Source organism: Apium graveolens, chromosome 3 (genome assembly GCF_009905375.1).
Source record: "Apium graveolens cultivar Ventura chromosome 3, ASM990537v1, whole genome shotgun sequence".
Lineage (NCBI taxonomy): Eukaryota > Viridiplantae > Streptophyta > Magnoliopsida > Apiales > Apiaceae > Apium > Apium graveolens.
Window position 1 is genome coordinate 159701268 of NC_133649.1, and position 12205 is coordinate 159713472.

The window sequence follows — 12205 nt, forward strand, 5'->3', positions numbered from 1 at the left end:
ATGTTCACAAATTACTCATTTTTTTTATAACGTTTACTTTAAAATATTAATATAAATATAAAAATGTTACTCCCTCTGTCTCTAAATACCTTTCCCATTTGTGTCGGACACGTTTACCAATACACGTTTTTTATTGTTAATATCTTTAATTTCGTATTAGTATTAAATATAAAAATTTCACTGTATTAAAGTACTCGTAAACACAAATACAACAAGACTCGTGACTATATTTGATCTTATAGATTAACCGTAAATTAATAGTCAATCGCTTAATGTAAACATTGACAAGTCAAAATGGAAAAAGTATTATGGTACAGTATAATATTATAATAAATATCTTTTTATTAAATATATTATTTTATTTCCACTAATATAAAAACATAATAATTAAACTCATTTAAAACAAAAACTTTTTTTATTTATATATTTAAAATTAATAAAAAGAATAATACTATGAATATAGCTAATTATTATACCTAGTGTCATTTGAGCAATTTAAACGGACCTACTTGCGAAAATATTTTAACATTTTTTATATATTAGAATCTAGTTGGATGCTTTAAACAGATGATCAATTCTCAAAAAACATATAATCTGAGTAATAAATTAAGCCTTATGATTCATCCTTGTTTGATATAAATTAAACCTTACGATTCATCCTTGTTTGATTATATGCTACATCTGCATAAATAGTTTGTTGCCCTTGGAACAAAGAGCGACACAACCTATTCCCTCCAATTACCTCGATTTTCCTCCTCTTTTGCCATTTTTTCCACCTTTACCAAACTTTTTCCCTCTCTTGGGATTACTCTTTAATTGTTGAAGCTTGGTTGCTTTCTTTTGTCTTTCTTTCCTAACCTGTTCATTATTTTTCAATTCTGAACGCACATGGGCATTAGGGATAGATTGCCTCTGTTTTCCACCTTTGAACCTTCTACTATCCATTCGCCCTCGAGCACCTACCAAAAAAAATTATACGTTCAGGGACCCAATGTAATTTGTTTTGATCATGATCGAGACAAATCCTAAATGTTGGTGGGGATGCAAAACAAAATGTTCTGATGGTGTGAAATATATGTTCCCAGGCACCCAAGTGTGCCTATGGATTTAATAACTGTAGTCAGGCTAAACAGTTTTATCCAAGTTCATGCAACTTAAAATGAGGAACTTGAGGGCACTTACCTGCAATATTCGTGGGTTCCTCAGCACTGCCGTCACGACTTGATCCTCGGGAAGATATTGTATTGTGTGACCGTTCTTTCCATCTCTTGTATATCCCGGTCTTATTAGCTTTGACTTTTGCACCGCTTTCGGTCTTCACCTGCACACCATTAGGAATTTACATGTAAATTTTGAACTATCCTGGCATATAGTATAAAGTCACTAACATCAGTAAGTGAAATTCTATCCTTTTAAACAAGACATGGCAATATGTATATAACTATATAACTATATATATCAAATATTTGCATCAGGTGATAAATTATATTATATACATATATTGGTAAATTAGATAATTGTGAATTACATGTCATGTTGGTAGTTCATAACATGTAAAATTATATATCTATAATATATCGACGCAGATTATGTTTAAGGGACATTTTAGACGTAAATGCCACGGGCCACTGTGGCCACCGATATCGAGATATTGTTGTTAAGGCCCTTCAGCACCACAGAGTGATGTTCTGTAACAAGATTGCCACCAAAGCATGAAAGGCTCACCATTAAAAGGTAAACAAGAAGCTTCAATTTATTCATTCATTACTGATTGGCAGAACAGCATTAGTTCCTTACAGATGCAGTATTAAGTAGGCCTGCTCTTTTACTTCAAATTTAGAAATTCATCAAGTCTTTATTATTTAATAGAATTCATCAATTCTTTGTTCTAGTCGTATAGAAGCCAAAAGAAAATATACTCAAATAAGTAGACATAACATAGCAGGGCCCTATAGTCCAAATCCTATTTTGACAAACCACTTCTGCACATGTTCTACTGCAACTAACAAAAATTGATCTCTAGCTTCCAGTATAGTACACCTAGAAGTCACCAATAATGAAAAATGTTACGAGTGCGACACCGAATACTTGATTTAGGTTTTTCTTCTAAAATGAAACCTGACAGTTACCACTATCTAATACATTTGGCTCTGTCTTCCTAACGAAAATTAAAACCTACACCTTTATGCCAAGGATGTGTCTACCTACAGACTACAGCTGACATATCATATAAGTTTATCGAGGATGTTTTCTCTTTAATAACTCAAAACATCGGACTAATGCAAGTGAGGAAGCAGTTACCTTCCCACTAGCTGTTACACGGTCCCCGCTGTTTAGCTTGATGTATTTCTTACTTCTCTGTCATCCATAAGATACAAGGCATTAGTGAGGGACAGATTAGGTGATCAAATTCACTAATCGTAAGGAAACGTATATATTTATAAACCTTGTCCCAGTGATATGAAGTCTTTTGTTTCTGCAGCCCACTACTATCATCTGCAGCTAGATCCAGAACAGCAGCGTCTAACCTATATCATGGATCAACATCAAAAGATGCAACAAGAGTTGCAAATATTTACTCAGCGAATAAAAAACAAGGAAATGTGGAGAAAGAATGATATCTCCTTACGCAAAGATAAATACATAAACCATAAGAAAACTGAACAAGACCATTATAGGATTTTCTTTTGACCAATTAATACTTTTTCTGTACGAGAACACATGCTCTACATGAATGTGTTTTTTACAGGCCCCATCCCCTTAAGATTAAAACCTCGTATATTATTCCTACTATTTGAACTCCTATTTATGATAGAAGTTGATTTACTCTCCCTTCTACATAAAGAGTTAGTGCTGGAAGTTGGGATACAGCGGCCACATACAATGAACTTGATCTACATTAAAGTAGTTCTCTAACAAAACAAAGTATAAAACTAATCAAAAGCACCTACTCTACTGTTACAAGATAATTTTCCCACAAGTGTTGCGCATACAGAAAACCAGAAGTGTAGCTTCGGGGGACAGTCATTTTGGGGTTTGCACCATATATTGTTACCACTTATATCATGACACCAAGTCACTTGAGTACCTTCAAGAAGACTAGTCGACAAGTCGCCTGACCAGTCACAAAAATTCAATGTATCTTTCATTATATTCTATTATATAATATACCATATGTCAAGAGTTCGACTCCCATTAACCACATATAAAATGTAATACATATATTTCAAACTTAAAATTATAATTTAACTGGATCTAACTTCGCATAAAATCAGGTAAGAGCAACAAATATTTTTGACGGGTAAGGGCAACTATGTATCATGTTTTTACTACAATTCAAGATAGAATTGGATGAATAAATAATCCAGAGAAACTGATAAAGAAGTTCAATAAACAAATTTAGTTATTTGAACTCCGTATACAAAAATCCATTAACAAATTCTACAAACCAATAAATACATACTTTCATATAAGTACTAAACATTTATTTTTATATTAAATTCAATTAACAATAATAAATGATATTTTATTTACATAATATTAAACTAATATTCTCTAAAAAAAGGATAACAGTGTGTGACTTTACACAAGCAGATGACTAGTGATACCAATACCAATTACCAAGTACATTAAAAACTATGTTAGTCGGACTCGGATAGAAGTGACTGACATAGATATCTGTCCAGGTATCAGACTCGGAAACATTTTGAAAAATATGCATGCTTTTGCACCAAAATAAGTGTTGAGTCCGAGTTTCCCTGGGTGTAGGACACGGATATTCAATGGTAAAATGATCAGTCTGAGTACTATAGAACAAAAATATATAAATACAAAAACTACACCATAAGAAATTAGTCATATACAAAGATTCAATGGAAGTATGCTTGTGAACAGAACATTTTAAACACACAGTTTATTCACATGACTTTTAAGAAGTAGAATAAACAGGCAATAAAGCTTTACCTATTAGATTCAAACCCTCCGTGACCTTTTTCCGAAAGTCCTGCCTCAAAATGCTAAAATGATAACCAACAAAGAGGTTAATAGCTTACTCAACATCTTACTCTAGCAGGTGCAATTTTTACAACCATCATTCTAAGAAACAAGCATGAATACATGAGAAACCAAATTACATTTTAGAACTTGAAACAGGCACTAGAAAGTTCTTGTCAACAAAATAGAATAATAGTTGTTTTAAGTTCAACTGAAATTTATCTTACTTGATTAGTTGGCACGGAACTTATAAAGTACTCCTCATCCTTGAAGCTCTTTGCCTTCCTTTTAGAACCAGAAACTAGTGAACCATTAAACAATGTTTTTCCAATTAATTTGCAGTAACATACTGGCGAATTTAAAAAATGAAGAAGGTTACGAACATGTGCCACAAGTTTTACAAAAAAAACTTACAAACATGACCAATGCTAGTTAGTCATTATAGTTCTCATAACAGCAAACATAATAATTCAATAACTTACTCACTCGTATTACCAAAAGCATAAACCACATGATGATCACTGATCTCTACATAAATTCAAACTAAAATAGGCCTTGAACATCTAGTATTCCAATATTATTTTTAGTATCTTACAGTAGGATATACATAGACCTGTTTATGGACTACTATTTTTTCAAATTTTGGTAATTGAATTTTACTTGATGCATAACTATGTAATAAATAAATGGCTACCCCTGCTCCAAGAACATGTTCGCAATTTGCTGATACCAAATACATAAACAAAGTACTAAGAACCTACAGTTTAAGGGGGGAAACTACACTGAAACAGTAAAACTCCTTTTTGAAACATTGGATTGGAAGTTGAAAGCTTGATAATTCAAATTAGCATATGGAGCTACAGCCTATCACAGAATATGGAGCTACAGCCCATCACCAAAAGAAAGAACCACAAAAGATGTTTACTATTCATGGGGATTTGTTTAGAGGTGATGACAATTTCAAACCATGTTTTCTCCTTCATTGATCTAATAATCTCTGAGATGGTGGCTCCTAAAGTTTTAGCAATGTAAAAGTTTATGTCAGGATAGCTTAGTATAGAGTACTAGTGGTATTATTGTTAGTAAGGCAGGATAGTCATTTTCTTATGTTGGTTACATTTCTGTTAGAGTCAGCCTATAAATACTTGTGAGGTCTTGTAATTCAGCTTAGGCATTATGAATATATGAAAATGGAACTTGTTCCACAAGTCTCTCTCTTCTCTCTCTCTCTAGAAATTCTGTTATTCTCTCTCTCTCTAAAGCTGATCTTTCTCTAGATTATTTCTATCTCTGAATCTATCAATCTCTTGCTTGTTTCTCTTCTAATCTAGCTCTATTTCTCTGAATCTCTTCTAATCTCTTATAAACTCAGAAAATCCAAAAACATTCAAAATCTCACAAAAAACACAAAGTCAGAAACCCTAGTTCCTGACAAATTGGTATCAGAGCTGTTGTTTTCGATCTATTGTTGCTTCCTCTGTGTTGTGCATCTCCAGGCGAGTTGTGCGAGCTTAGATACACAACAATCGCATCTGTAATCTCAGAGATCTTCTCAGATAAGTCCAGGTGCTCTGTTCTTAAGTTCTCCTCTCAGATCTGTTGATTTTCTACTGTTCTTAGCTATTTTTGAAGTTGTTTTAGTTGATTGCTTTCCGTTTAGTTGTTATTAGTAAAAGCTAGTTGAGCTTATTGGAGAAAAGTACAAAAATAGCAAGTTTGCTACAGTTTTGGTGTTGCTAGTAGTAAATACTTTGTTGTGAAGTTCGTATTGTTCTGTTGGTGTGGAGAAGGTTATGTACTTGAATCTGTAAGTACTATAGGTGAATTATTGTGGTATATTGGTGCTCTGTGGTTGTGTTTGGTTTTGAGTTGCTGTTGTAAAGAGTTGGAGTGATTCTGAGTAGTAATATACAGTGCCTTGAAGGTGTTCGAGGAATTGTCAGTGTGAGTTTTAGTGATTACTGGAGTTTGTAGTTGTTAGTTAAAGGATCTGTGTTGTGAAGTAACTAAAGTTGTGGTGATTGCTTGCTAGGTGTTTGAGTAATTGTTTGAGTGAATTAAGTTGGAGAAACTGCTGTGTTTTGGAGTTGATCCTGATTAGAATTATTGCTGATTGTTGGGAGTGATAACTGGTGAAGAGGTTGTGTAGTAGTACTGTGTTGTGAAGTGAAGGACTGAGAATTTGGAAACTAGAAGGAGTGTGTTCTGTGTAAAAACTAGCATTGATCTCAAAGTGTTTGATTAATTACCTTAGTAAAGAAACTCTGATTTGATTTAGTATCTGGAAGTAAAGGTGTGTCACTGAGATTGAAGTTGTAATATTGTTGTGCATTAGAAGTTGTGCACTCCAGGTGTTGGTTATATTGTTGTGAAGTAATTGAGACTATAAATTGTTAAGGAGTGTGTGGTGTGTTGTGCAAGCAGAGTTTATGATCAGTTGTGTTCAAAGGTGAATTTTGATGATCTGCTGGGCACAAGTAATTGTGCACTCCAGCTGTTTGTAATATTGTGTGTGGGAAGTTAGGTTGATATATGTGGTGTTAATCTGTGCAAGTAGTAATGGTGATGGATTCAACAATAGAGAAAGGAGATAAAACCTTTGATGAGGCCGTCTTTAAGTTACAACAACAAATAGTATCTCACAAGGAAAGGACCGATAAGAAATTGTAGAAATTAGAAGCTATAGTAGGGATAGCCAGGAAGATGATGGTATAAATTCTGCAAATGAAGGTTCATAAGCTTGAGGATAGAGTTATAAGTCCTTTTGGTTGGCAGATCGGAAGGAAGGATAGTGCTTGCAAGTCTAGTGACAATCAGAGCCCCGGAAGATTGCAACACCTCAATTTGAGTTTTCCCATGTTTGAAGAAACTAAAGTCATTGAGTCCTTACAGTATTGTGAGCAATTGTTGGATGAAGAACCTTTCTATAATGAAGAACCTGTTTATGATGAAGAACCAGGAGAGAGCCATGAGTTCTGGCCTGAGCATGAGTTCATCTTAACAGCACTAGGAGGGGATAATTCAGATTTGTCTAAACCTTTACAATCTGAAATCTACAGCAGTGAAGGATCAGAGGTGCTGAAAGAATTTTTAAACATAAAAGACTTTCAACAGGTGCAAAATGTCCCTCAATTGCTAGCTCCAACAACAGTAGAGCAAGTTTTTAAAAATGCCAAGTGCTATGAGCAGGCAAGGGAAAGTGATAAAGGAAGCAATGTTAGTGTAAGAACAGTTGCTGGTAAAGGTAAACAACAAACTCTGGAGGATAAAAGTTCAAGCCATGATGAACATCTAAGGCTCAAGGCTGGTAAGCACGAAGACCTTGAGTGCATGCATGAGGGAACTGAAACTCTTCAATTGGAAGAGGTATTTTCACTGCTTTCCAGGAAGACAATTGAAGGAGTTCAGGATAACCAAACCATTAATGAGAAGGGCAATGACAATTTAGAAAATGAGATGACACCCATCCAGTTGGAAGAAGTATTTTCACTGCTTTCCACCAAGACAGAAACTGGTGAGGCTTTCCTTCACAAGAAAGTTGTCAAATATTTTCCAAGAGGAATATTTTATAAATTTGGTTTGAGATCTAGCAATCTTGGTAACATGGTTATTTTTTATCCTGGAGGTCAGGTGCTGGATATTAGTTTGAGTTTTCTGGCTATAGAACAGCCATTGGAGGAACCTTGTCTGCTGCAGAGACAGATGTCTATCTTTGAGAGTGGGAATTCAGCTCGATTTCTAGGACAGAATTTTCAAACAGAGAGTGATAGGTTTGATGTTGTTAATGAGATTACTCACAACTTTGTCGAACATGATGGAACCTGGATTGTACTTTTCCACAAGTACCAATATATGGTATTGAGATATGGAGGACCTGGAAGGAACAAGTTAATGAGAGGCCTCAAGAAAAAGAAGAAGTATTGCCATTTATATCTTTGATCCAGGAGGTGAATTAGTGTTTCCAAGATACTGAACTCAGTAATGAAATTCTATATATGAACAACTACTGCAAGAAGTCCTCAGTGGAAACATAGCAGAGATATACTTAGTTCAGGGAAGTGGAAGATCAACCATGAGGACATGGTTAATTTCCAAGGAGGAAGGATTGTCAGGATAGCTTAGTATAGAGTACTAGTGGTAGTATTGTTAGTAAGAGCAGGATAGTCATTTTCTTATGTTGGTTACATTTCTGTTAGTCAGCCTATAAATACTTGTGAGGTCTTGTAATTCAGCTTAGGCATTATGAATATATGAAAATGGAACTTGTTCCACAAGTCTCTCTCTTCTCTCTCTCTCTAGAAATTCTGTTATTCTCTCTCTCTCTAAAGCTGATCTTTCTCTAGATTATTTCTATCTCTGAATCTATCAATCTCTTGCTTGTTTCTCTTCTAATCTAGCTCTATTTCACTGAATCTATCCTTGTTTTATTGTTTTACTTGCTTATAAACTCAGAAAATCCAAAAACATTCAAAATCTCACAAAAAACACAAAGCCAGAAACCCTAGTTCCTGACAGTTTACTCTACTCTCCTAGATGTAAAAACTCCAATGAAATATATAAAAGAGAATATACCACATAAGACTAAAATTTGAAATAAACAGGTAACTAAGGACAAACCTTTCTTTTCATTGCCAGCGGTAAGTGTGTTTTCTATTTCATCATCCATGTCATCAGCCATTTTATCAACCTATACACATACAAAAAGGTAGGTCAACTAACGTAAGAGAGATCTAGAAATCTTTATATAACATTGGACATGTTTTTTAAGCTTGAAAATTTCACGCCTCAAAATATCAACTTAAGTGTACGTGTTTTAACATCGGCTAACCCGAAAAACTTTAGCTGATCATAAACATTCTCTACTAGGTACAAATTATAAAACAAGATGAATGAGGTATCAGACTCAGCTATGGCCTCTGGGGTGATTGTTCAGTTACACACAACTAACGATCTATATGAAAGCCACGAGTTATTGACCATGATCATCTTAACTTCTGGTTTTAAAACTAAATCCTAGGAAGATTCAGAGATAAAACAAAAATGTCTAAATTTTCGGCATTTGCAAGCCAATCACAGTAGCTCCCTCCAGTGCTTACCCGTATGGTACAGACATTTTGTTAGTTTCTCTAAAAAACATGATCAAGATGATTATACATGAGTACCATAGTATCTGTATATATGCAACACAGTTCTTTGTATGCTAATAAGGTCAAAATATCTAAATATATGTTTATAACATCACAGTTTACCTTTTCTGCACGCTCTCTGGAGCGTTTCTGGTGTTCTTTACTAATGATGTTGTCATGAACTTCTCTTTTTCTTTTCATCGCTTTAAGATCCTCCTACAATCACATAACATCACAATGCATTAGATATCTAATGTATAGAAGTCATTTCCAACAGGAACAAGCATTGACTTCCTGCTCATAGACAATTATAAGAGCAATCTGTGTCGGTGTTGTACAACACTTCCCTTTCTCTCTTAAAACTAACACATAAAATGAGAAAACAGTCATTTAATTAGCAGCTAGAATGAAATATGTATCCATAAACTATACTAAGTCCATGTTGCACATTCAAAAAGAATAAATCACCAACGGAATTCATGAAGACGAATGTAAACCTTACTTTTCCATGCTTTGATTTAGCAGCTTCACCTTCAGCTTCCAAGATAGTCTGCTTTGGTCTAGTATACAACAGATTGATCTATTACCAAATAGAAGCCTCGGTAAAACCAAGCAAAAAAATATCAAAAAAACCTATCAATAACTTATATAAGATACCTGTACAATTTCAACTGCTCAAGAAAGGCCAGCGCATTTATCTCACGATGACCTAGCAAACTTTTGAATATTGGATGAAGTCCATCACGAGGCAACTTCTTTGCTCTTCTAACAGACTCCTTCGATGGCTTTGCTTTTGTCTTGTAATATAAACGAAATGCTTTAGCACAGGGTCTCTCCAACGAATGTAATTCAGTAGAAGAATCCAATAACACCCGAACCACATCTGCGTAATGATCAAGTATTGTCTGAGGGAAACGCCCATAAACAGTTTCTCCATTGGCAATTGCTTGATCAATTTTAGACATGAGATTATTCACATTATGTGAAACCTCCTCCTCAGTTGGAGCAGCCCTGATTGGCTTTGAGAGGAAGAGATGAAGATCTAAAACATGAGGCATGTCTTCAGATGTGACAAATGAAAATGCAGTACCAATTCGACCAGCTCTTGCAGCTCGTCCTACTCGATGGACAAAAAGCTTAGGTCTAGGTGGGAAATCCCAGTTAATTACATTATCAAGCAAAGGAATGTCAATTCCCCTAGCTGCAACATCTGTCACGATCAGCAGCATAGTCTTTCTTGCCCTAAATTTTGATACATGCATCTTGCGAGCATCTTGGTCCATATCACCATAGCAAACAGACGGATGAATACCCCTTTCTTCACAAAGAACATTGAGAAACTCAACATGATATTTTGTGGAAACAAAAATTAAGGTCTGTTCACCAGAACTAATCATCTGCTCAATTAAGTACAACAATGCAGCATGTTTTTCTTCCTGCCTTAAAGTGAAAAAGACAAGTTTCAAGTTAGGGCTAATTTTAGTCTCCAAATCAAGTCGCACAAGCTGAGGATCTCGTAAACCAGCTTTAGCAAATTCTGCAAGGGCACTTGGTAAAGTTGCACTGAAGAGCAAGGTTTGGCGATTGTCGTTTAAATGGGACAAAATTTGATGCAGCTGCTCAGAAAATCCCATGCTAAAAATACAGTCAGCTTCATCAAAAACCACGTACTCCACACTACGCAACGACATATCTTCAACCTCCGACAAATGGTGCATGAGCCTACCAGGGGTTGCAATAATGATATCAGGGTTCTGTGCCAATTCTTCAAACTGACTTTCCATACTATCCCCTCCTACTAGTAAACTAATTCGAAGATCTGCATTAAATACGGGTACCTTTACCAAGTTAATACAATGACTATGCTCCGAAATGCATATCAATAAATACATGCATCATGCTAGAGAAACTAATATTTCATGCAGGAACTACTAAATATGTAGAAATACAGATAGCTGTCTTTGTTCATAGGGATGGATGTCAGATGCACTAGTTGAACAAGGTATCTGTTTTAACACACAACCTAAGAGGGACATTTAACATAAATGAGCATAAATCGAGCATAAGACCAATAATGAGCGCCAAGCCATCAACTAATAGAATAATCTGCATATCTTAGGTTCAAGAGATTTACCGCCTTTTTGCTCAGTTGTTTACTTTCTCTTTCGATATACCATTTTCATTGTGAACTTGTTTAATTCTCTGTCGTTCCATTTTGTAAGCTCATTTCACAAAGCCTCTCTAATTATCATCCTAATATCATATCTACACAGAAATCCAATTTTGAAACCCTAAACACAACAGTTTAGACACTAATATAAATTTACCTCCCCTACATACATTTTAGAAAACTTAAAACAGGAAACTCGGCAATACAATAAAAATAATTAGAGTACCAGTATATCTCCCCAATTCCCGAGCAAACTTAAGAGTCTGAAGCGCCAAATCACGTGTCGGCGACAAAATCAAAGCCCGAATACCGCCACTCTCATCCAAATGATTCCGTAACTTCTCGAACATGGGAACCAAAAACGCGGCCGTTTTACCAGAACCAGTACGAGCCATAGCCACAACATCAGATCCGGAGAGTATAAGCGGCATCGTTTTGCGCTGAATTGGCGTCGGAACCTTGTATCCCTTACGTTTAACGCCTCTAAATACATTTAAACTCAATCCTAGGGACTCGAATCCTCCTGATTTAGCTTTCTTTTGTTGTTTCTCCTTTCGTTTGAGCTCCGTAACGGAGCTTACGAAGAGTGGAGCTTCGTTAGACATTGATGAATTGGAGGTATAGATAGAGAGAGATAGATTTGTGTGTATAGCTTAGAGGAGGAGACGGAGACGGTTAGGTCTGGGAAGGGGGTCCAGGGTTTTGTTTAATTTGTTAAACCCATCGAAGGATGATGATTATGTACGGGCCTTGTTTTTGTTTTGGTGGGCTACTTAACCCAATTCACTGCGTTCATGAATATATTTAGGGCTTTCTTTTTCAATTGTCTGGCCTCTCGTTTGTATGTGATAAACTAAGACTTGGGCTTCTTAACCCAAAATGGGAAATACACGGCTCTTTTAAATATTTATTATTT

General features: G+C 35.3%; 1 protein-coding gene across 2 annotated transcripts; it reads right to left on the minus strand.

The window, feature by feature from the left end:
• Positions 1–575: 575 nt before the first annotated feature.
• On the minus strand, positions 576–12003 carry LOC141712898 (putative DEAD-box ATP-dependent RNA helicase 29). Of its 2 annotated transcripts, none has more exons than XM_074516019.1 (11): positions 11516–12003; positions 9777–10938; positions 9622–9679; positions 9243–9335; positions 8611–8680; positions 4221–4342; positions 3964–4016; positions 2447–2528; positions 2302–2358; positions 1183–1321; positions 576–959 (listed from the first exon to the last, which is right to left on the minus strand). In XM_074516019.1, exons 1-11 carry the CDS (start codon positions 11892–11894, stop codon positions 739–741), a joined length of 2436 nt encoding a protein of 811 aa, XP_074372120.1. In that variant the 5' UTR covers positions 11895–12003; the 3' UTR covers positions 576–738. The 2 variants fall into 2 exon arrangements, with proteins under 2 accessions (XP_074372120.1, XP_074372121.1); XM_074516020.1 differs by having other exon boundaries at positions 4221–4294; positions 11516–12002.
• Between the last annotated feature and the right edge of the window lie 202 nt (positions 12004–12205).